Source organism: Zeugodacus cucurbitae, chromosome 5 (genome assembly GCF_028554725.1).
Source record: "Zeugodacus cucurbitae isolate PBARC_wt_2022May chromosome 5, idZeuCucr1.2, whole genome shotgun sequence".
NCBI classification, from domain to species: domain Eukaryota; kingdom Metazoa; phylum Arthropoda; class Insecta; order Diptera; family Tephritidae; genus Zeugodacus; species Zeugodacus cucurbitae.
In genome coordinates, this window is record NC_071670.1 from 68,115,140 (window position 1) to 68,142,145 (window position 27,006).

General features: G+C 34.2%; 2 protein-coding genes across 2 annotated transcripts in view; one reads left to right on the forward strand and one right to left on the reverse strand.

Moving 5' to 3' along the window:
- LOC105211850 (serine/threonine-protein kinase S6KL) overlaps nt 1–27,006 on the forward strand; it is a 67,540-nt gene that overhangs the window by 22,075 nt on the left and 18,459 nt on the right. Inside the window, exon 7 of the mRNA XM_054230652.1 lies at nt 174–262. Coding sequence (XP_054086627.1) covers nt 174–262 — 89 coding nt within the window. The remainder of the gene's footprint in view (nt 1–173; nt 263–27,006) is intronic.
- Nucleotides 2,976–14,554, reverse strand: LOC105215343 (fibrous sheath CABYR-binding protein). Its single transcript, XM_011189202.3, has 2 exons — nt 14,408–14,554; nt 2,976–5,687 (listed from the first exon to the last, which is right to left on the reverse strand). The coding sequence occupies exon 2, from the start codon at nt 5,684–5,686 to the stop codon at nt 4,400–4,402; it is 1,287 nt and encodes a 428-aa protein (XP_011187504.2). The 5' UTR covers nt 5,687; nt 14,408–14,554; the 3' UTR covers nt 2,976–4,399.

Sequence of the window (27,006 nt, forward strand, 5' to 3'; positions counted from 1 at the left end):
GATTCTAACTGGAACATGCATATAACATTGAAATTTTCTCTTCTCTTCGATGCATTTTAAGTAAAATTAATATTTTAATTATAAATAATATTTTTTTCACAATAACACCACTCAAAAACATACTTCATCAGCGAATACATGTGTGTTTTCATTTCTCATTTTCTCTTTACCAGCGCCGGAGTTGTTACGTGGTGAGCCTTATGGACATGCCGTCGATTGGTGGTCTCTGGGCATACTCGCCTGTCAGATGCTTATTCATAAGGTAAGCATTTTCAGTTAGACTCATATTACTCACTGCTTGTATATATATAATTGCTGTGAAATAGTTATAGTTTTTGAAATACTATTTACTATTTTTTCTGTTATTAATACAAAAGCAAGAAATGATTACTGAATTTCAATTCAAAGTATCACTACAATTACTTATATTCAATATTGATCTTAGAAATCGAAACTATACGGTACTGAATAATAATGATTTATGATGTTTTAAATTTTTTTTAAGAAATTTATGATATTACTTATTTATAGAAATTATACGAGATGTGTTCAAAAAATAACGGGAATTTTCGGTTTTATACTCTCGCAACAAAAGTTGCTAAGAGAGCATTATAGTTTTGTTCACATAACGGTTGTTCGTAACACCCAAAACTAAACGAGTTAGATATATGAGTTATGTATACGTAATCGGACGTGGCAGTGGTCCACAAAATGGCTATAACCGAAAACATATAAAGAGCTATAACTAAGCCATAAATTAAGCTGTTCAAGTAAAATTTGGTATGAAGGCTCGCACTATGAAGGGGCATATGTGAATGTAATTTTTTTTTGTGGAAGTGGCCCCGCCCCTTACTAAGTATTTTGTACATATCTCGTAAACTAATAAAGCTATATATCAAGGAGTCGCTTCTTTTAGGTACTACCTTATACAGTCCAAAAATGGAGGAAATGGGATTATAACCATGCCCACCTCTGATAAAACTCACTATCGAAAAACGCTAGAAATATATATATAAATTTCAGAAAAGAAACAGCAGATGAAAGCTGCACTCAGATTTTTTTACAAAATGGAAAATGGGCGTGGCATTGCCCACTTATGGGTCAAAAACCATATCTCAAGAACTACTCGACCGATTTTAATGAAATTCGGTTCATAATAACTTCCTAGCTTGCTAATGATATGTTGTGAAAATAGTCCAAATCGGTTCACAACCACGCCTACTTCCCATATACCAGAACTTTGAAGTCAACACGAATCGTTTACTTTACAATGTATAAAGTAAGCCCTAGTGAAGATATCAATAATGAGGACCTCAGTGCTTCTAACAAATTTTTTTTACCGAACATATACATAGGTAAGTCTCTCAGATATTTTGAAGAACTTCAGAGGGAATATGTTTCTTCTAATAATATGTCTTCGTGCCTAAAATGTGTGAAATCACCTAACTTCCACCATATATAATATAACTAACTTTATACCATATATATGCCGAATATGTGGGTCAAATTGTTTGTTATATTAATAAAATTAAATAAATAAATTGCGAGAGTATAAAATGTTCGGTGACACCCGAACTTAGCCCTTCCTTATTTGTTTCATATTCATTCGTTCGTTCACATTATTCTTAAACTCGATTTTTGGCATATCCTTTGGATCGATCAGCGATTTCATCTACTCCTATGCTTGTAAAATTACTAAGGAACTAAGATTCGTTTTTGGAAGTAGGAAAAAGTCACACGGAGCCAGGTCTGGCGAATGTGGAGGTCGAGGCATCATTACAGTATTATTTTTGTCGAAGAATTTACGGACAAGCAACGAAATGTGAGCTTTTAACAAACGAAAATCGCCAAACTCTTAAAAAATTAAATTATCGCACTTCAGTGGCAATTATGACAATTGTACTCTCCCCTTGAAATTTTTAATTTTGAAATTTCCGATATATGTTGAACATACCTTGTACATATTTGATGATGGAATTCAAAATGGAAGGTATAATAAAGATTAACTAGTCTTCCAACTTTTTGAATCCACTTTTGTAGTACGATTTGTCTTTTACTTGACTCACGGCGATTACTTATTAATTGCAGCTAAATGTCTTCTCAACTATCATTCTTTTAAGTTCTGAGAACAGGTAAAAATTACTAAGCGCAAGAAATGTGTACTATGGAAATGGTGAAAGCATTATTTTCATTGATTTGTTCTATGGAACATTATCTTACTGAAACTGATTTTTCTATCAAATGACGCTCGATTGGACTTCATGGAAGTTATGTTTCATTCATTATAAGAAATCGGCTTCAAACAATACTCAGAATCTTTCATTCTTTGTCGGTCCCAATTATTTTGATACTAGTTTGCCTTAAGCGGAATTTTCAATGAAAACTCTGGACAAATATTTGTTGAAATATTGCCCATTTCCTCTGGAACTTATACTTTTAATTTCGCAATAGATTCGTGGATTGGATGAAAACATATTTTTTATGAAAAAGTTCCCTGTGATAAGTGTGGTATGCTATGTTGCCAATTTCACTGAAACTAGGATCGTTGCTTTGATTTTCGCAGATCTTCACTTTGATCAAAAGCATGGATCGAAGAATTCTTGTCACATTGATACGCGCGATGTCAGTACGTATATTCCTCCTGTATTTCACACATTAAATGTCAAATATTTATTATAATATAGGCCTATTGTCAATTTGTGGTTATGACAATGCTCCGATTAGTACTTGCAACACGAACCTTTCTAGTGTTATGAAAAACGTATATGCAGGTATTCATCGAGAAACTTCAAAGTTTTACATAAGTCATCCTTGCCATAAACGGTCAACACTAAATAAGTACATATCGATCTGCGTTATCTCACGGTGCCACAAACCACCGTTACGTGGACCTAACCATATTATTTATACTTTCTTTGCAACATAGTATTGCGAAAGTGAGTAAAAGCATTGAAAATATGCGAATAAAAGACGAATTTGTATATTTTTAATTATTTTTTATTTTTTATCCAAAAATTGTCAGTCTATATAAAAATCGTACAAATACATTTTGTTCATATGCATGTATGGTATATAGGTGTTATGTAATCATCGTAATTTCTTCATATCCATATCCATGCGCATTTGTACGCATTGTGTGCACCTCAACTGCATTTCAATTACTAAAATGCGTATTCGTTCGAAATGTAATTGAAAGTCACACACACACACACAGCAGCCATAAATGCACATGGATATATATATATTAGAGACCTAAAAAGAAAACTTGAATTGCAAGTGCCAGCAGAGATTTGTGCGTATAAACATTTAACTCATACTCATACATATAATTTATAAAATTAAACGTAATTGGTCCATGTGGTATGTGTATCGTTTGCATTATATTATCTAACGTAGGTTGGTGTTTGCTTTTGCTTTTGCTGTGAATGCATTAAATTAATATCGTATCTTGTTTATTGTTCGGGCTGCATTATTGTTGCATTGTTGCTTGGTTGCTTGGTTGCTTTCAAGGCGGACGTTACTGATGTCGAGCTTTTTTTTTGTGTTTTTTGTCAATTGTGGACTGCTTAGATTAACGCTACAAATACATTGTGGGTCTCCGTCTACCGTTACGTAGTGGTTTTAGAACTTAAAAGTAGTTGTGCATCTCTCATAAATTATGATTGCTTTACTTATATCCATCGGCAATAATTACTCGTACATACTCATATATATTAAAATTAAATATTCCCTCGTTTGAACTTCACCTTACAGCATGTGGTTGATTTAACTTGTATTGTTTAATTTAATTAAGCTTAAATTACTGTTTTTTGTTTTTGTTTTATGTATATAATTTATGATATATCATAATTACTTGTGTAAGTATTATTGCTTGTATGCCATCTTCTTGGTTTGTCTTTCAAGTGAATTCGAGAAGTAGAAGTAGACCTCTGGCTCCCTGGCTCGCTGTGGAGTCGGAGAACTAGACTGTCACTGGCGGCGGTTGTGTTGTTGCAATCTACAAAGCACTTGTTTCAATTCTCCCGACCATAATCGGCATTTGCTTCTATGCTGTTTCATAATAACTTTCATGGTTCTTTACACTGCCTACGTCATACTCGTACTAATGGTTGCCTTTAGCTTGCGAATATTCATGCTTTCGGTCCCTTCGGTTTTGTCCGTTTTGTTGATTTCGTTTCTTTCTAAATAGTTTTTACAACTAAAAATAACTAACTATATATTATTAAGAGCGTTGAGTTTGTGACCACGTGACCGGACGGTCATTCGTTTGTGTTTTTTTGCAGAACTTCACACAACCAATTGTTTGTGTTGTTTGAAGTGTGGTCAAATTGTTGTTGTTGATTTTTTTAATTTTTGTTTTTAATTGGAAGGAGGTATTCGTTCGGATTCATATAGATTCTTAGTCTGATTTTTCCTCCTTGGATTCGCTGCTTTCCTTCGACTCGGATTCGGAGGAATCGGATGATGAGTTGGAGTCTTTAGATTTCTTGCTCTCACTTGAGTTGTCAGCCTCAGCAGCGGGTTTCTTTTCCTCCAATGTCTTGGGTTCACTTTCCTTTACCTCGGGTGTGAGCTCTTTTTGTTGTTGTTGTGGCTGCTCAGCAGGTGCTGGTGCGGCAGCAGCGGGTTCTTCGATTTTCTTAGCTTCTGGTGCGGCAACAGCAGCAACTGGTGCTGATTGTGCTGGTTCCTCTACCTTCAATGCCTTGGCTGCGCTCTCTTCGCTGGCTTGTTGTGGAATATCACCGGCTGGTGCTGGCGCCGCTGGTTCGACTTTCTCAGCAATTGGTTCAGAAGCAGCCGATTTCAACAACTCCTTAGGAGCTTCTGGTTGTTTCTCGATTTCAGCGGGCTGTTCTGGTGCAGCATCGGTGGCAATGGCGGGTGTAGCGGCAGCAGCGACAGGTGCATCTTCAGCGGGGGCAGCAGCAGGCGCGGCTTCTTCAGTTGGCAAACTCTTGACGGCTGGCACTACTTCAGCGGCAACGGGAGCAGCGGGAACGGCACTGGATTCAACCTCATTCACAGCTTCGCCAACACGTTCTTGACGTGCGGGTGCTTCCTCTTTCTTAGCTTCAGTAGCAGGAGCAGCAGCAGGGGCGGCATCAACAGAGGCAGGGGGGGCAGCATCAGTTTTCACCACAGGTGTTTCCTCAGCGGCAGAGAGTTCATCCTTCTTCTGCTCAGCTGGTGCGGCTTCAGCAATGATGGTGGATTTGCCTTCGATATTGATTTTCTCCTCAGTAGCGACAATAGCTTCCTCAGCTTGTTTGGGTTCTTCAGCGATACCGGCAGCGACAGCAACAGGTGCGGCGGCAACAACAGGCAGTGCCTTAGTTTCCTCTACTTGATCGTCAGCGCGTGTCTGTTTGTCCTTCTTCTCGGCGGGCAAGCTCTGGCTAATTTCGGCATCGGGTGCGTTCAATGGGAGTTCAGCGGGTAGAGCTTCCTTCTTCTCCTCAGCAGCTGGCAACGGCGCTGCTGCTTCAGCGGCGGGAAGTTCAGCAGCACGAGCCTCAACTGGCTTGACCGCATCGATAACCTTCTCATCGACCTTTTGTACTTCAACGGACTTCTCTTGCACTTGTGGCACCGCCTGTACTACCGGCGACACTTCCTCATCGGGTACGGGTAGAGCGAATGCGCTGACCAGCAGGGCGGAGAGAATGACTAATTGGAACTTCATACTGCAATTGGAAAGAAAAAAACGAAAAATTATTATTACATAAGTGATTTAATTAGTTGCCACCAAATTTTAAATGCGCTCTCTGTTTACTATTTAACTATGCCTGACTGATAGTGGAAATGAAATGGCGCCTCTCGAGGGCTTGGTCAATTGGAAAGGTCATATTAATGCGGCACAAATTCATAGAATGTTGATTGCACAAGCGATGGATTAAATTCCTAGCAATTGAATTTGTGCAAAGTATTTTTACACACATATTATTCTACGCTCTACAATGCTCGTATTTTTAACAACGACTATTTGTAAATCAGTGTACAGATTTCGCCTAGTACCACAGCCCTGCGCCGTTTATACATCTGCTTAATTTGATTGAATTGTCTGCGCCGCTCTTCAAATGACGGAAGCTTGCAATTTAATCAACGACGTCGAAGCCGGTCTTTGTAAACTCGCAGCATCCATTGTGCCGGCTGGCGGTTGCCGGTTGCACATGACCGAGGGAGGCGGCGGCGGCGGAGAAATCATATGAACGCGTGAACGCCGTGACCACTAAATTCAATAAGCAAGTTCAACGTACAGCGGCGTTGGGGGCGCCTACTTTCCAGAAAGCTCACAGATCATTCTGGAGCATTCTCCTCAGTTGAGCTTAAGTGCTAATTGTAAACGCTAAGTGGTACGGGCATTATGTGCATACTTATTTATCTGGGAATGCTTGATTTGCGTAAAGAAATTCTGTACTGACGTCTTTCAAAGTCTGTGTAGCGGAATAATTCTTGCATTCTTTGCTTAAGTTTAATAATTGCAATTCAATACATTACTTTTCGTTAAGTTGTTAATTGTCATAAGTTTTAAATAAATAAAGTGAGTTTATTGTTTTGATTGCTCATTATGCGCCTGACAAAACCACACACAATGCGTATTTATTTATATTCCATTGCCGCAGTTTTATTTCCATTTATATCACATGATCAAATGTAAATGTTTACTTTAATTAAATGCTTATAATTTGATATGCAATCAGAGAATATGAGTAAGTGTATACAATTACTCTATTATGATTTGTTTGAACTTAAGTAAAGAACGCAGTGTGTGAACATTGTAGAACCTAACCTCAAATTACAAATTTAAACAGTAGTTTTTGGTTGACATAAACGCTGTTCTTTTGGTAGCTCGCGTTAAAAGAATACGCGCTAAAGTATTTGTAAAGCAACAACACAAGTACTCATTTCAACCGAGTTCAAGGAGTTGAGTTATAAGCTAAGCGACTTCAAAAGCATTTGTCATATATATACTACTATCTATATTGGATTAAATTAGTATTAAATGAAAATAATAATAATTCGCAACGTTTTCCTATAATATATATGTCGTTTGCGAATAAAACTGCTTATCTACGCTCAATTATGTTTATACGCACGCCAAATATTAATTTTTATTTTCGCAAAAAAATATCTCAAAGTTCGCCATTATCAGTTGACATTTGCTCAGTCATCAAAAATTTCTATTGAAAATACGTGACTGCAGATTTAGTTTTATGAGCATTTGTTGAACTCTAGTGCAGATTAAAAATTGCGTATATGCATTTTTTTCGAATTTCGAAGTAATTCGAATTCAAATTCGTATTTTCGAATATACCTCATTTTGAAAGTTTTTTTTTTATAATATTTGAATACAGTACATTCGAATTTTTTGTATAATTTTTTCTCGAAAATTTCACAGTAGAGCAACTTATCATTCAATTTCCTATAGAACACCATCTCTGAGTTTGTTTATTTCCAAACAACTTTCCAACAAAGTTATTAATTTTATTATTATTAAAGTTATAAGTATGCAAATGCGCGTTATATTTTTAGTGCCGTGCCACGTGAATGCCAGCAAAGTCAATAAATTGTTGACAAACCTTAATATAGGTTTAAATTTCCGCACAACATATTGAACTTTCAATTAGCAGTAGACGTTCTGCGGGCAGTAGACGCTTAGAACGTTAAAGCAGTGAGTACATACTAACGATTTGTGCAAATTTCTAGTTTATTTCGTAGAGTATATGACAGAAGGAAATTTGCAATTACATGAAATTACCGTGATTTTCCACAGCTTATGAACACACACACCGACACATAAATACTTTGAAATTGACATTTACGAGCTATTTTCTTGAGTCCGACAATAGGAAAGTTTTTGAACTAATTCACGAATTTCGCTAGCACAAAAACAGTGAGCAGTTAATGTAATTACTGTTAATTTCCGTTTTCTCAGAACACTCTAATATAACAATAAACGGTTTATTACGCGCCATAAATCTGGTGAAACACTTTTATAGTGTTCTATAATAGTCACACAAATCTGACAGTATATTGATATAGTTCCACTATATACTGTGTCTGTGTGTGCTTCGAATTTTAAGTAAATCAGTCAAACCACAGCTTGAACGCTAATGGCCACACCATTATTCTAAATGTGAAACTTGACGTACATAATTAATGGCTGTCAAACCACATGTGTGCACTTGGAAACGCCAATATGTAGGTGGACAATAATTGAAAACACTTTAAAAGTGCAATATGTAAATCAGCGTTAACTACGAAATCGCCACAATTGCGCCAGGCGGTGACTAATGCAGCGCCGTGTGCAATGCGTGCGCATGCAAATCAAAGCGCGTTCGTTGCAGTAGCGCGCACATAAATCAGCGCGTTTCCAAGCGCGTATAAAATATCCAAAAGAGTAATAAAGACACTTTAGAGCGTAATCCGAAAGCGAAATCGCGCCTACAATGCACTTTTACAGTGCCTGCAATTAATAAACGTAACATCAATAACAGCGCATAACGCACAACATATGCTACATGCAACATTGGTGCATTACATAACACTCGCTAAACGGTTTATGGCAAAAAAGATAAAGAGAGCAACCTCAGCGCGACATGCCTACAGACAGTTCGAACTTAAAAATGCAAAATTTATGTCCATTTACCTCTTGCTGCGCCTTATTGTGAAGGAAAAAGAAACTTTTTTTGAAAAGAAAAAATATCTGTTTTTACAGGAGTAAATAGATAAAACTCGTTTTCATGCCAATTCGTCTCACATTACTCTTCCTTGCGCACATCACCTTCGCACACTGACACTCAAACGTATGCCTGTCATATACATATGTGTCCAATGATCTGTGTTAAACGCTACAATAACTTTTTGTTGCTCTTTGTCATATGTTGCCCGTATTTAGTTGCTTCGGATTATTTAATATTTAACGTTGCGAAATGCTACATAATGCTTAGCCGTAGCCGGACTACCTGGCCATGCCATGCCATCAAACTATGCCAAGCCAAAGCATCAAGGCATTGGCAACTTTCGCAGCACTGGTTTATGCGGCGTCTTCTCCGACAAGAAGTCGAATTTCTGCGTTTAAGAGCAAAGGCGCGTTCATTGACTCCTCGTCGGACACGGCGCTGTGGCCAAGAAACTCGTTTATAGAATAGTTTGAGGCGATAGCTTTACTACCCAACAGGTAGGCAGACATCCATGCAATGACTTGTAGTACATCTTCAGTAAAGTGTAGGTTTGTATGGCTTCTTGCCGATAATTTGCTAGCCATGCTACTCAACTTTGAGTTTGAACTCTAGCAGGATGCCTGCCTGTGGCTTTTATATGTATGCGTTAGCTTCTAATATCAGCCATGCCTTTCTCTTTCCAATACATTGATATAAGAGTACATATATATATATATGTATTATATGTGTCCATGTATCTTTGTATGTTTTTGCATAAAAATTATTTTAATGACAAGTTTAATTAAGATTTTTTCCTTGACTGCTGTAATAATTTTGCACAAGTCATTTCATTTATTGCTTATGGCCCCAACCATAAAGTTGATGGTAGATTAATCACAGCTTCCACTTCGCTCAGGTAGCCATGGCCCATAGAAATGTGCTGAGTGAAGTCGTAAAGCAAGGAAATATAACAATTTGCACGTACATATACATATATACATATGGATATAGCTATATATACATAATAAATATGATAAATATACTCTGCAAAGTTTATATGTTTGGCAAAAGTTCTTCAGCTTCAAAAATCTTTCAAAAAAATCTCAGCTGCCAGTGTTGACAACCCACAAGCAAGTAATTATTCATTTTCGACAAAAGTAATTTTGACTTTTTTTATTGCTTTTTATGTAGAAAAAATACAACTATGTGGCAGCTTCTGAGCCTAAATAACTCAAATCTTCTTGATAAAGATAATGGAATATATTTGCTTGACTTTTGATTGAAATTTTCAAATCTGATTCGAAAAAATAGGAAAGGCAAAAATATAATATTTTATTTTTTGATAAAAATAATTATGTATGTATGTCTGTAATCAGTTGGAAAAATAGTTTAAGTTGAGTTAAAGGCGAAATTCTTAAATTATAATTATATATTAATTACGTTTTTCATATAATTTGCTTAACATTTTGATTCTAGAAAAATGTTTATAGTTGTAGTGAATTCATCTCCATTTTCTCTTCTGGTTATCAATTTGGCTATCGAAGTGAAAAGCCGTAAGCCATAGACTGCTTAATACTATTTTGATACTATATAAAGTACGGCATGAAATATGTTAGTCAATAAATAACCGAAGGAACCTTAGAAAAATATTAAAAATCTGTTGAGTCTGAAGTGAGTATTGAAAAATTAATAGCTTCTAGGGTAGGTTAGTCAGATGGAGTGCCGTCACGTCCATGAAAAGCAACCATCTTTTAAGAAATAAATTTCATTTTAGGAGATCATGGAACCTCACTAGACCTCAAATTTCTTATACAGTGGGGCACCGAAATTGTTCTTAAGTGTCCTAACTGAAAGTTCTCCAAAATATATGCTGATTTCCCATGACGAATGTCGAATGCAATTTCAATAAAAAATCGATAGTCCATCGAAATAAAACGATTCTCATTTTGTATTCATAGCAACAAAAGGAGCTTGCTGGCAACAAATTGTTGCCTACCAATGTTGCAGCAACATGTAGCTGACAAATGATTTGCCAAATTGACTGCGCATGCGGCACTAAGCGACAATACAGCAGTAGTCAGTGAGACAAATCAAATATTTGTTGACTTACAGCGAGCACTACTAAGCTATTTAGTGGCTCACAGTCACTACAGCAAAAATAACAACAAACGCTTAAAGGTGAATGCGATATGCAGTTGTAAAGCGTGTTGTTGTTGTTGCTTGTAATTTTTTCTATTAGTAATTTTTCTGCAAGTTTTGCAGCAATTGCTTGGGTCTATGGTAAATTACTAAAGCGTGAATAGAGAACGAACGATCACTGCATGAGAAATATACAGTGCGGAAAATCTAGTTTCAAAGGAATGCAATTTGCTGCACATACGAGCAGATGTGCAATCATGTATGTAGTTACTTGCCACCAGCATTTGTGCATTTAAGTTGCTGGTGCGGACCACTAGAACACGATGTCATGGTACAGAGTCACAACAACATTTCATTGTCTGTCATACATATAGACTGCTATGCAATTGTATTGGTTATGGTTAATGCTAATATGCAATTGACTATCAACAACAACAACAACAACAATAATAAGCGTTAATAATGCAATTGCGCGCCTTTTCGAATTTCTACATGTATTAATTACGTTTTTGAACTTTGCCAAACAAATTGCAGCAATAGAAGGCCCTGGACCATAATTGACGCTGCTGGCTTGCACCCATGTAACCTGGTATTTAGCCACACGTATGCATGTGTGTGTGATGGTGTATGGTATATGCAGCCAAAGTTATAAAGCGCTTAACTTAGCTGAATTATGGCGCAAATGCAGGCGATCATTATAAAGCATATACACAAATCTTAGCTGGTTTATGGCTAACACGTTATGTTATGCAAACAAGTTCTCGCTCCTTAGATTTACGAGGGTGTGTGTCTGTGTGTGTGTGTGCAAAGTGTCTGCATTCTGCACTGCTGCTGCAATTTAAATACAATTCGATTGCACGAACATTTTCCAAAAGTCAATGCGGACATGCTGATTTCATCAGCTACTATGAAATGAAAAAATGAAAAATTGAGAATCTAGCATGTGACCGCTGCGCGCCTTAACGGCACTGGGCGCACGAGGAGCACAACGGTGCTGTTGCGTTGCATGTGTGTAGGTGTTTCCCACCATACACTTGGTGTCTTTTCTTGCGCACTTCTTAATGCCAAAGACAATGTATGCAAGAAGCTCGGTTGGTTAGCTGGTTGGCCATTCGTACACCTTGAATGTCACTTGGACAAGTGGTTTGCATTGCATTTTTTATATATGTATAATGGTAGCGAGGTATCTATATGTGCCTGCCTGTGTGTGCGCATTATTTGTCAATTTCAATATATTTTTCTTTTAGTTATACGTTGCGTTTTGGCTGTTAGGGCCCGTCTTGTCCGATTCGCGGTTCAAATTCATTGATCTACAAAGTTGGTTCGAGTTCAACAACATGTTTCTGCGTTTTGATTAAAACATATGAACAGGTTCGGATGGTGTGTGAATAAGTGATAATTTGATTTTTCAGTTCAATGTCAAGTTTGGTTCGACGCGTTAAATGTATATTTTTATATATATGTGTATTTTATTTTAATATTTTTATAAAAAAATAATGTGGCTATGCCATGGAACTCTGTCAATTGAAGCTTAAAAGAATGTCTATGACATTTATACTCGTATATAAAATGCCATTATTATATAAAATGATCGGACTTGTACTGTGGTACTTGTTAAAAAGAAAAATATTTATAGAAAAAATTAGACAATATTTAAACTTGACTACATTTCCAAACCAAAAAATATTTTTTTTTTAATTTTTTTTTATTAATTTAGAAAATTTTATTTTTATTTTTTTATTTAGGAAAAAAAAACAAATAATCTATAATTTATAATAGACAATATTTAAACTTGACTACATTTCCAAACCAAAAAATATTTTTTTTTTATATTTTTTTATTATTTTAGAAAATTTAATTTTTATTTTATTATTTAGAAAATATTATTTATAAAAAATTTTAAAAAATTTATAGTTTGATAATTTATCGAAAAAATGTCGTAATATAATCGCTCAAACCCTTAATTAATTTCAAATATTTTTATTGAAAATATTTCCATTTTTTGTTTTCAAATAAGAATTAAAATTTTTTAAATGCATCTATATGTATATTTAAAGAAAATCACAAGCAACAAAAACAAATTTCATATTTTTCTAGAATAATTGTATCAAAGAAAGAAAATCAGCATTAAAAAAAAAATTATAAAAAAAAATAATTTTAACAAAAAGCAAAACTTCAAATGGTCTAACTACATATAAATTATATAATAAAAAATTATTTTAAAGTTAGTAAAAAATGCTTCGTTTCCTTAAAAACTAAATATTATATTACATTATAATAGTTATTTTTAGTAAATTAAAATTAAAAATTATTAAAAAATGGTCCAAAAATTTTAATATCAAATAAACCTAAAATGATTTTTTTTTAATTTTTAATTTGAAAAATTATTTTTCTGAAGCTTAAAAATTCTTTTGAATTTAAATTATTTATAAAAAACTATTATTTCCGCAATTTTCTATATTCATCAATCTATAAGCCACTATTGTTTCTATTTTACTTAGAAACAACTTTTGTTATTTATTTCATTTAATTATTACGAACTAAATTTCTGTTGTCTTGAATGGCTAAAAATAAATAAGAAATCCTTCTAGAATGTCTTGCTTTCTCTACTCTATTACTACGTTTTTTATATATTAATTATTATTATTTTATATATCTACTTCGCGTTTTATATATTAAACATTAAATAAAAATCTGTATCACTGGTAAAATATGTCGGAAAAAATTATAACAAAATATTTACTAAGTCGCACATTTTTAAATAAATTACAAATTATTTTAATATCAATAAAAAGTCTGCAATTTGGAAACGGTGTTAAAAATTTTAAAATTTAAATTTTAGCAGCTTTCAGAAATAAAATAAATGAAGGTGCAGTTATTAACTTGAAATTGTTAAAAAATTAAACATTTAGTATTCGTAAAAAATTAGAAAGTATCAACTCAGAAAAGGGTTACTTCAGTACAGACACAAAAAAGTAATGGAAAATTTGTGGTGAATTCTCAAAGCGTCTGCTCTAGTTATTCAACTAATTCCATGCTTTTTCTCTGATTTTATGATTTTATCACTACGTTTAGCCCGTTTCGCAAGTACACTTCTTTACTAGTTTAATATAATAAAAAAATTTGCATTTCGACGCTTTTTTCGAGTTTTTCAGTTCATTTAACACACAAAGTGTTGTGTTCGCAAATGCTTTTTCGTTTGTTCAATTTGCACTTAATTAACCGCCACATGCGAAATTCTACACTAAGCACAGAAATTGCCAACTGTTTTTTGATGCTGATGATTTCATATACGCCGCCCAACAACTCACCTGATGATATTTGTGCTAAATTTTATTAAAATTTATTTTTCTTTAAACACTAGAGATAGTATTGTCGAAGCAATTTTTTACAATGACCAACACCAGAAAATTTCCACTATTTAATTAGAAAAAAACCAAAAAAAAAAAAGTGCAAAAGTAACTGCGTTTAGTTTAAATCTGAAGCGCAGCACTTGCTCTTACTCTGTTAATATATTATTAATTTTCAAAATAATTTCAGCGCGCTATTTAATGCTAGTATTTTGATTTTTTACTGTTGACTACTTAGTTGACTTGCTTTACCTTGTGTTTATGCGCAGCGGACTGATTCGAAAAGCACTTTGATTAGCTGCAGACGTGGGCCGGCGTTTATATATCCCCGGCAAATGGCTGGCTGCTGGCTGGATATGAGCAGGAAAATTTCTGTTGTGATGATAGTGTAAGCAGTATGCTAGCCGTTGACGATAATGATGATGGCGTTATTGCGCTTGTGTGTGTGTGTGCGCCTATATTCCCTATACATATACACATATAAACGCCCAGAAGAGGCAACTCGCTCGCGCTTCGTTTTCTACAACAATTCTCTTTTTGTTTTTATTATGCTTCTATTCTGTACGCCAGCGGCATTGTTGTTAGTGCAGTGTTGCTCAGCAAGTCAAGCGCAGCTCAAGCCAAGCCACTCACCGGCTTGAGGCGCGCTCTCAGACGTCGTACTCTCTGCATTTTTTACGCACACACACACACACACATTCGCCATTGAGTGTTGGCAGTTGTGCTTGTGTGCGTGCACAAATACACCGGCACTTGAACGCTCTTGCCGTGCTTGTGCATAAGAAAGTTGTGTTGTGGGAAATAAAAAATATCGCATGCGATTTTCTATCATATCCTCACACATACACATGCGAAAGCAACTCACGATTTCCGTGTATACATATGTATATACATTTTAATGGCTGATAATCAAGAATAATATGATTTTTTCTACATTAAAGTGTTATATGCATACATATATGCAAGCATGTATGTATGTCTATTTGCTGGTATGTGTGAAAATATAATTTTTGTTGAGCTCGGTGCGGCATAGTGCTAATATTTACCTTTTCTTGCAGTGTGTGTATATGCTAAAATTGAATTTCAATCTACAAGTGCATATTTATTTAATTTTTTGTTCAAGCAAAAAAACCAGAAAACTGCACTAAAGCATAAGCAGATAACATAATCGCGTAAAAAATTAGTAGTGATAAAGAAAGTCAACACAATAACACAACTTATGATTTTGTAGTACCAAAAATGCTTATTTTGTGTTCTCATTTTCCAGCTATAAGGAAATGCAAACATTTTCTAACCTCAAGTTTGAAGAGACTAAAATTTTTTCTGAAAAGAGTTATAATTTGTGTTTTTATAGAAATCATTATTTTTTCAAAAGGATATCTCTGTTGAAAAATAATTAGGGTATTCACAAGGTGTCATATTGTGTCAAATCGTCATATTGTCATATTTTTTTATGAACAAAAACATAACAACACTGTTGTTGTTTCACATGCAAAATTACCAAAAAGTAACCGGTTACTGCAGTACTAGGCATATGCCGCAAAAAACCGAAAAAAGTGCCCCTACCCACTTGCTGCCGATTTTTTTTTTTGGGGCATATGCCTAGTACTGTAGTAACCGGTTATTTTTTGGAATCATATGACATACAACAGTTAAGGGTGCTCACAAGTGTCGTATTTTTAAGAATATTAAAATATGACATAAGACATACAACAAAGCTTGTGAATTTCCTAAATGCTAAAAAGATATTTTGGATGAAAAATCTAGAAAAATCGAAGAATCCCAAAGGCTTCAAAGTAGTTTTAAAAAGCTAATATATATTTAAAAAAAAAAATCTGTTTAAATAAGCTATATTCTTCGCAAGCAAATAAAACCAATATAAAATTAATCTTTTTTGACTTTCAGTTTAAAATAAATAAGGAAATATTTTTCAAACTCAAATGAAAAAAAAAATTATAAATCCTAACGCTTTCAAATTGCTGCTATAAAAATTGTAATAGTCTTTTCTTTTATGTCATGCCTCAAAAATATACATATGTATGTGTGTGGTTTGCATTAATATTTATCAGAAATTACAAAGAACCCTTACAGGCTCCTCACTATTTCAAACCAATCATACCAAATTAGTTATATGTATGTAGTACGTGCTCATACTAAGGCTTTTAAGGCTTCTTCGCTTGCACACATGCGCATTACTCCATCGCCTCCAACTCCATTCTACCGCATGCTGCGAGCTTTATGCCAAACCCGATCAACCACAAACTATTTTTAACTAAAATCTATCTGATTATTGGCATTTGTGCAGCGAACCCTTTTGTGGTAGCCGAGAATAACTAGCAATAAGGACTAGCATAAAGTGACTAGTACCACCAGCAATCTATGATACATATTACACCATAAATACCACGAGGGTTGCTATCAATTTATAAAGATGGACAAAAATAGCTACAAAATCGTACACACAAACAAAGCGAATGCCTAACAAGACGTTTAGTAGACAACGCGCATGCGCATTTGATATGATTAACCGCCATTGTACGCGTATTCATATGCAATATCCTCAGTATGCCTTGCTGCCGGCAGAGTGGATCTGCGATGTTGGTTGGCTTACATGGCAGACACATGTGGTTGAACCAAGTGGCTAAAGTGTATGACTATGCGACGCGTCTTCAAAGAAGTGTTGGTGCCATTTGCAAGCGTTTTACTAAGAAGGAAATTAAGGATAGATCTATAACTTTAACAATCTGGACACTTGCGCAGCCTTTTCAATCGACAAATCTTAAAATACTTTCCAGTCCTTTAAAAAGATGAAATATTTATACATACATATATACTGAAAATTATGTACTCATTTTCTTTATACTCGTACATATATAAATGAAGTGCTCGGCCAAAATCTTTCTTCGCTCAAAACCAGCGAATCTGCTCAAGTGCATATTTTCTAGGTTAGCTGCCCGAGAATGTTCGTTAAAATATGCAACTGGGCAACCGCATTTGTTACCTGTGGCTGTCATGGCTATTGGATTGGCTTCATTCAATATACATAGCACAGATTTTAGCATAAATAGAAAATGTTTAATTGCTCTTGTGGCTGGAAAAACCTGAAACTATTCTATTTATATACACATGCAATAGTAAGAAGAAAATCAGGAAAGGTGGATGAATGGAAAAAATAGAATTGCGGTGAACAAAAGTCAGCAACCAGCTCATATGCATATACATACACACCTACATACATGTTATGGAGTACTCATAAATAAATATACATGTATGTATGTATGTATGTATATCTGCAGAAGCCACTAGATATGAGGAGGAAATCAAAGCCATGATCACAAACAAGTGCCACTTTTTCACCACACGCTGCTGCATACACTGCAATGTTCTATGTTGCCATTCTATGCATCGGGAATAGGATAATAATAGCATAACCGGCACGGCGGGAACGTGCCAGAAATCAAAGCTTTTTTCGCTTTTTACAACGCTGTCTATGCGCGGACGCAGTTCGGCGCGAGCCTGTTTTGACCAACGTCAAGCTAAGCTCGGCATGGTTGGAATTGTAAATGAACAAGATAAATCTAGAATTTAGCAGCTAGAAAATAAAGGGAAGGTAGGAGCCAAAGAATTGGCGTTTATTAAACCAAACACACATACCGACGTACATCCGCTAAGTGACGGAACACACGGCCGGACGAACTCAAAGAACCATTAAGTGCATAAACGGCGGTGATTGTCGTCACGGCAGCTGCAAAGTCTTCCTCAGTCCACAATTGATTTTCTTTAATTTTCATATTAATATGTATATGGCAAAATAATTGGCGGATGTGTGGATCAGGTTCATTGTCGTTAGTATATTAGTTCGTGGAGTTTTGTAAAAATAAACTGGGCGTTTTGTTGGTGTTTATATAATGGAGTGGAAATTATGGAGCACAGCAGAGCAATTAAATTTCCTCAATCGCTAAAGGAAGTGCCTATATAATAAGATGCTTTCGAAATTATTGTATTTATTGAGTTGGGGATCTAGTCGAGCTCCGAACGAGAGCAAGGAAGATATATTTTATTGAGGAACGGAGATCAAAGTCAGGTCCCGGGGTAGTATTTTTTCCAACTTATTTTTTTTTTTGGTTCAAGTAAACAATCTTGTAGATGTTGCCCTAATTTGTTGTAACAACTTATATCGAAATTTCGAAAATGGTTTAATTGATTCACCTCTTGAGTATACGTTTTGTCCTTTATACTCAATTTGGCTTGCCATTTCATAATGAACAGACTTACTCCGGAACAACGTTTAGTACTGACATAAGCCCCAATTGCTGCAAAAAGTGGTCAAAAATTGGGCCCCTCGGCAGGAATTTATTTGAGTTAGCCGCGGCGATCACTTGCCCGAAATCATTTTTAAAACATAATGGCAAAATCTTATCTTAATAATATATCTAAATTCTTGACCATAACATTAAATTATATGCGCTTTGAAAACCTAAGACATATGTATATATCATGATTTCCACTTATAATTTGCCGTATTTTCATTTAAAAAATGTCTTTAATGCAAATAATAATTCTGGTAATCATAAGATAATCATAATTATTTATAATTACATGCAGCAAAACCTCAGAGAATTTTATTACTAAACCTTCAAATTGACCCTTCATGGTTAGTCGGTTTCGAAACCTTCAGTTTCTAACATGAAACATCGAAACACAAAAAAAAAATATAACAATATGAAAAAAATAGCAAGACAACAAAGTTCTATGTTACACTGAAACTAGACAATAAATAAATAAAAATAAGGAAGCGACCGAATTCCAGCAGAAAGTATAAGCTAATGCAACAAATTGCCGAGCGTTTCAGGCAACAACCATCAATAATTCGCTTAATTGTAGCTTATCACCTGGCGGGTATCAGCAGTTGATATACACATGTGTGGAAGTGAAATATCAAACTCCGAGAATTGTATAAATTCTAAATTTGTATATTAGTTTAAACTTTATTATTATGTATATTTATAGCAAGTTAATGACCGCGTACTCCTCGTACACAATCATTTTACTACGAGAACAGTTTGAAATTAACTTTTTTCAGTTAATTTTTAATAGCTTTTGTTCTTAATTTTAGCCAAATAGTTGAGGTTTTTTCGACTTATTTCTCTTATATTCTCTTGTCATCTTTTGCTGTGATGTTGTTAATTGTTTTTATTTTTTGTTTCTTCCAACCTTTTTTTAGTTCTGTTCTGTTACTGTAGATTCTGTTGAGTTGTGTGAAGGTCGCCACGTAATTTTTGGCGGGGCATTGCTATTGGCCATCGGCTATGCATCAAATCGATTTATTATTTGTGGTCAAAACATATTTAAGATATTTAGTGGAATTAAAAATAGTTAGTATGTGCTTAGTCAGAGTGGAAGATAACCATGAAGTATGTATACAGTTATGTATATACATCATTAATAGATAATACGATAAATATACCGCTTAAGGTAATGTTGTATTTAAAATACATATATTTGTCATTGATTTACATAACGGTTAGTGAAGATAATTAGTTTTTAGTAAAGAGTTACCCTCTTCAATAGCAGTGTTTTCATTCTTCAGAAATTGTAGTTGCATTGGAAGCGAGTTAAAATTGAATTCTAGTAACATTTCGACACAAAAAAAGTTATATATTTTATTAAATTAATTAATTGGAATTTTCTTTATGTCGAGACATACATATGTATGTTTACTGATGTTTTATAAATTATATTATTGTTGTCTGAAAGTTTATTAATCAAATAAGGAATACAGTTGAACTTCCAAAACTCGAATTTCTCTAACTTGAAGTTATCCACAATTCGAACTCTTGAATTAGCAATAGAAGTCAAATTTCATACAAATTTCCTTCCATAAATCGAACTTTTCGAATTTCGAAATGGTTTAGTAATCATATACGAGATTAGACATGATGTCGCAACACTCATTTAAAAATGGTCGAAATCAAGTAATTTATTGTCAGAGTTCCAATAAAGATTTTCACCCTTTATTATATTTATATTTTTATAAAACAATAATTTTTGTACTAAAACTAATTGATATCGCTCAATACTTCTTAGGTTGTCAAGTTGTAGATATTTCGATAATTAATTGGCACCACAAGTACCATAATCGGTTTATAATTTAATTTATAACAAATGTTAAATTCATGTGAAACATTCGTTATAAAGAGGGTTCGCAGACACCTCATAAATTTGCACGTGTTATTTTTTTTTTTGCAAATTGCGATAACAACTAATGTACGATTGCGCCCAAAAGTAGCCACACCTTATATATATCTTTTAACATAAAAACATGCTCAACTCGCCCGCAAGCGCAATTATATAGCTTTCAAGAATTCTAGCAATTCAACATCTGGCTTAAGAACAAAGAAAAAACTTATTACAAACTGTCAAAAGCGAATGAAGATATGCGCATACTCAATTAGCAATTTGACAGCAATTAATTTTTGATTCTCCGAATAATATAAATCCAACTTTCTTTTAACTTATGGTAATAGCACCCACCAGTTATAGAGGCTTTGTTGCTGTATGCTTTTTGTTTTCGAAAATTTAATACACAATTTTATACACTGTGTGAAGTGAAGTCCCCACATGGGTATGTATGTATGTGTACAGTGGTATATGTAAATGTGATACACGATTTTTAAATCTTACCATTAAAGGGGGTCAACGAACGTAGTGTCCAAGCCATAGATTGATCTTATCAACCGGGCCAAAGCGATGAGACCGCGGCATGCGTCTAATGGATATAAAAAGCAATATGCTTACATACAAACAAACACATACATGTATGTATGTAAGCTCAGAATAAGATCTATCAACATACGAACAAACGGACTTTAGTCAGCATCAGACGTTCCAGCGCTCCAACGCTCTAACGCTCCATAAATGCAGCGAGCACCTTCGAGCTTGATCGGGCAATTAAAAACTTCATGATTTGCTTTTTTAGAATCAAAGCAACGCCAAAAACGAGCTCACAAGAACTTTCACCCGTTGTGCGACGGTTAAAGTTGTTAACGCTGCCATTGGCGTTAAAGACGTGCTTGCGCTTGCGCTCCAACAAATTGTTGGCTACAACAACAGCTGATTTTGATATTCATGCAACATTGATTAAATGCAAAGCATTATGTTGGCTGCCAGCGACGAGATTATATAGCCTAATCAAAATCAAGCGGAAAATTTCCAAAAAATACAATAATACATACACAGCAAGTATGCTACATACATGCATGTAGCTGTCTGTATGTTTAAAAGCTTTAAAGCGCCTAATGTTTACATATCTAATATGTAAATATGTATGTAGGCGTGTAAGACATATATTTAATAAGTGGGATGCGCCAGCTGAATGTGAGGCGGGGGTCGCTGATCTTGGTCTTAAACTTTCGAAACCAAGCTGCTGCAGTGCTATTAATTCATTTGCAACCACAAATGCATTTACATATTAATATAAGAAGCGGTAGGGCCGAAAATCAAAATAAAAACAAAATAAGAAGAAAAGCTGTTCAACATGAATTAGAAGAATCCAAAATTAAACTTAGCTTATATAATAATGGGTTGAGAGAATGATAAGAAAATGAGTAATTAAATAATAACTTTTTATCTTCTTACGAAATCGATAACTTTCAGAATTGCAAGTCCCCATTTAGATTTTATGAACTTTCTTTTACAAAACTATTGCGATTTTCCCTCACTGCCTAACTACATTCCTACAATAGTTAGCGATCATTGACGATTTCAATATGGTTTCGGTAACATTCGCTATGCCCGTCGCCTCTTGTTTTCATATCTTCGGATAGGCACTAAAATAGAATTGCACGAAAACCAAATTTTAAAACCGATTCAGAATTATGCCACAATCTATGAAAGATTCCAGCATAGTTAAATGCAGGGCTACATACAGATGTTCAACCAAGTCGGCTGTTTTTACGATCTTAGATCACTTAATATAAAAAAAAACTGAACCATTAAAACCGTATCGAACCGCAGTTCAGACATACTCATAAACCGGTACAATTTTTCTTTAAATGGTTCGAACCACTGAACAGAATCGGATCGATTTGCAGCCCCGGTTAGAAGACTTCTTATTTGTTGACTCCCATCTAGGCATGAAGGTCAGATTAGTCTTATTTTAACACAAAAAAATAACTGTGCCATTTTTTGACAGTTGACCTAAGAAAATACTCTTTTCATGTTCATCATGGCTTAAAAAAGTATTGAACTATTAGACTGGGACCTGCAATTGTTTTTAGTTGTTGCAGAAATGGGAATAAGATCTATAAAATTATACTTCGAGCAAAAATTCTATAAGATTACATATAAGTAGTAGTTACCGAATGACAAAAATATTTGGTAATATTCGAAATCTTCATTTTTTTCGTTTATAATTGTTTGTTTTGATGATCTTGGAAAGTTACATGTTCTAACTTGATCGTGCTTTAAATATACGGATTTTGTTCACGAAAGCATTTTTTTATTACTTTAAAATACCGTGTTATTAGATAACGAAGTTGTAGAAGTTCTCCCGAAGGCAACTCTATTTATTTCTTATTTATGGCATATGGTATCTCTATGATTTCTATTATACCCGATAACATTCCCATGAAGTCTAATCTACTTCAACAGATTAGTATAAGAAATTGAGGTTAAGGTTAAACATTCTAAAATAGCAATAAATATTTTATATCCAACACCAGCTTAACGTTTGCTGAAGATAATCAATCATGCGTTCATTTTTTTTTCAAGTATGTAAATGTAGATAGTGCTTTGAAATCGGAAATCTGCTAACCCTAACGAACATAAAAAATCAAAAGAAACGACATAAAACTCTCCAAAAAATTGAAGTGATAAGTAAAACTCAAAATTTTTCCAACAAAAAGGGATCAGAAACACACTGCCTGCATGACACCGCATGGGTAGATTAGGATTATGGATACTGTCGTAATTCTAAACTTAGCTTATCGGAATGGCATGCAACGGTCGTTACAGTAATGGCATACGTGCGGCAGGCAAATTGCTGCAACTGCAACAAATCTGTGCAGTGTTCATTATCGCTTGGGGTCGGGTTATTTTTAGAATATCTCATTATTTCACAGTGTGCGCATACACACAAGTATCCTTGCGTTTTCCTTTCGTCAACTCTAAACTAAACACATTTTCATAGAAGTGATTTCCTCGTCTGCACGGCCAGATACCCTGCCGGGAAAACCACTGCGCACTAATGGCACACAAACGCAACTGCATTTGTTGCCATATTCATTTTCCAAAGTGATTTGTATCGAATTTCATTTATTTTATATTGCAAACGCAATTACGATTCACTTATGGGCTCTTTCACTTATGCAAATCTTAACGACGAATATCAAATCTGTATCTAACGAAATCGCACAGAATAGTTAAAAAGCTGAAACGCAAAGCAACGCACAAGTTTCTCCACGGGCATTTTCATAGTACAACACCAACAAAAAAGTAAACGAAATATAAATTGTTCGAGTGAATGTAAAAATTTCGATTCCATCGAATTTTATTGACTTGTTGGTGCTATTTTAAGATACAAAATACGCTTTGTGTCAACAAACGATAAGCGCGTAAATAGCTAACTAATGCCATGAATAAGAAAGCAAGATCAAAACAAAAAAATCAATAAAACCAAATCGACAGCGATAATGAAAAATATTTAAATGCATATATTTGCTTTTGAGGAAGTCAATACTTCGTTTTGTAAATATTTACGTACTTACTCGTTTATAATATATGTACATATATAAATATGTATTAGTAATTGCTACGTACATTTTCGATTCGTGACGATTCGGAGATACGTATATTTGCAGATAATTTGTATTAACTTTCAATCCAATCAACGAAATGTATATTATTGACGAATTTTTATTTATTTTAATTTATTATTAGAAATGAGCAACAAAGAACTAGGCTATTAGGTCCCTGGCTAACTGACGACATTCCAGTAATAGTAATCTAAACTAGTTATTAGGTCTACAACTTTGTTTCCGCCGTTTTGTTTTTTATAAATTTAAGGATTTTTTTGTATAAAAACGGTTACAAAACTTTTATTCAAAATATTGGCCGTCGCTAGCCATGACCATCTTTCTGGCAGCATGCGTGTTCCGTGAAAATGTCAAGAATTCGGCTCAAACATTGACATTTTGAGAGTTGAGAATAAGTTTGGGATGCAAACAGATCTCTACAAATATTTTGTTTGGTTAAGGTTGACATAAATGTCCAAGATCGATATAAAACGATTTAATCAACCAGTGCTTGACCCTAGAGACATCTATTGGAAAACGGAGGAAGTAAAGTTGTAGACCTAATATTTCAAAATCGTTTGAGTATGTTTCTCCAATAAAACCACATTTTTAAGTAAGCCATCGGCCACTTTTGGCCTGTTCTTAGCCGATTCTTTGTACTTCTTTTCCCAAGTCACTTAAATTAAGTTTTTTTTTAATTTTTTGATTCTTTTAAAGTTTATGATTCTTTCTTCTGTTCATCTTAAAAATAGTTTGAAAAAATAGTTGTAATAAAAATAAAAAATCATGCATTCAATAACTAGATAATGTTATTTCAAAGATGAAATTGGAGTTTGGAGAATATTGTAAGCATATTGCACTATTTAATAAGGAAATAAATTTCCAAACATTAAAATTTTGAAACCCAGGGGTTAGCTTAGGAGAAATCCATTATTTTTGCATTAAATTGATGGTTCTTTTTAGCACAGATGAACAATCCTATTTAGATCAAATATGCACCGTTTTATTCGACGTCTTTCTAAAATTTTGAAAATAATTTCGTAATGACACTCTCTCGTTGCTATAGCAAAAAACTAGGACAGTCGATTTTTAAAGGTTTGTCTTAAGGCGAAATATTCACAAACAACATGTTTCACGATAAACAGGAACAGGACTATAAGATGGATGCTAAACAGTCTCCCAAACACGCTCACGGAGCTTCTACCGAGTCATTACGGATATACAGTGGAACTTCTCTAACTGGAATCACCATAATCCACAAATAAACTTCTAGTTAGAGAGACTTCGAGTTATAGAATTTTCATTAAAACATATAAATTTTCAAAAAGTTATAAAAACCCACAGTTTTCTTTATTTACTTCGCATAAAGTTTTATGTACATGCGTTAAAACATATATTCTGTAATTTTGTTTGTTGCATTTGCTATTGTTTGGCTCTTGACGTCTGTATCCCATGCCTTTGTTAGATGATTTATGCAATCCATGTGTGTAATATTATATTTTTTGTTTGACTCCATACAATATAAAGGGACTCTTTTAAAAGTCTTCCTCGATAGTAAAATTTAAAATTTTGTATTATGTCCTGATCAAAAAGTTCGATTTATGGAAGGAAATTTGTATGAAAGTTGCCTTCTATTGCCACTTCAAGAGTTCGAGTTATGGAGACCTTCGAGTTAGGGAAGGAAATTTGTATGAAATTTGGCTTCTAAACGCTATTGCCATTTGAAGTGTTCGAGTTATGGAGACCTTCGAGTTATAGAAGTTCGAGTTATGGAAGTTCCACTGTATGTATGTAACCTGGTGCTGTCCTTATGGAACACAATGCTTCTCCTATTGACCAAAGCTGACCGGTTCTTGACAATTGCTTCTCTCAGACGGTTTCATTGTTGACAGTACAGGTTTGAATTAAGAGTTTGGCCGTAGGGTAAGAGCTGATAACAGATTATTCCCCATCCATTCCACCAAACACATAGCAAAACCTGACGTTTACAGTAACCATACATACAAAATCTATAAATTTTGTTGCCATTAATTAGTTCCATGGTACTGTTCAGGGGTATAAAGCATTTTTTTATTAATATGTATCTTTTGACTATACGTAAATATTTTTTAATTCGAAAAAGATTTGGCACTTATTAAGTTCAGCCATAATATTTTTCTAATAAAATCATAAAACATTTAATTAGAATACAAACAATAGGTGCTTAAAAATGCATTTTTCCAATGTCTATTAACGCATAACTGTCGATTAAAACCTTATTACATTAATCGAAGTACAGCATTCTGGATAACAATGCATTAAATCGACTCCATTATTTAATTAATTATTGTTATTAACACTAAAACAAAGCATTCAATTTTCTATATAAAAATCATAATTAATTCAGTAATCATAATGCGAATCGGTAATCATGCATACATCCGACAATTTATTTCTGAAATCAATTAGTTTGAGATATGATGATACGCAAAGTTTTAATGTATTCATATTTACTTGTTTACATACATAACTGCTTCAGCTTTCAAGGAGTGAAATTCTATTATTATCTGTGTGCATCAAACGCATTGAATTTTCTCAAACATTTTTGTTTTTTGTAATTGCAGTAGTACTTTTATAATGAAATTTCTTCACGCCCATAAAATTAAATTGTATTGGCATCACGATTTTCCATTGAAATCAGCAACAATTAGCGCGGCCTAAAGGTTCAATGCTTGAATGAAGCAAAAACAAAAATTGATAATTGCATGCGATTATAAGCAATGCAAAGGCACATATTTATATATACGCATGTGCATATGTATGTGATATAAAAAATCAATGTCATCGGAATTATCTGTCAAAAGCATTGGCGCAGTTTTTTTCTTGTTTTGACGCCAGGAAGTCAATGGTACGCCCGGTGGTCTGGCGTTGCTGATTGATTTCTACGACAATGAGACACACTTAAAGAAAACAAACAGAAACAGAACTTTTACGACGCAGACAGAATGAATAGACATATGTATGCGATAACGTACTCAAGTATCTTTGCATTTGTAATATAACAAGGTTATGGATATT

Coding starts and splice junctions, on each gene's coding strand:
- LOC105215343 (XM_011189202.3), bottom strand. CDS start 5,686: ATGAAGTTCCAATTAGTCATTCTCTCCGCCCTGCTGGTCAGCGCATTC.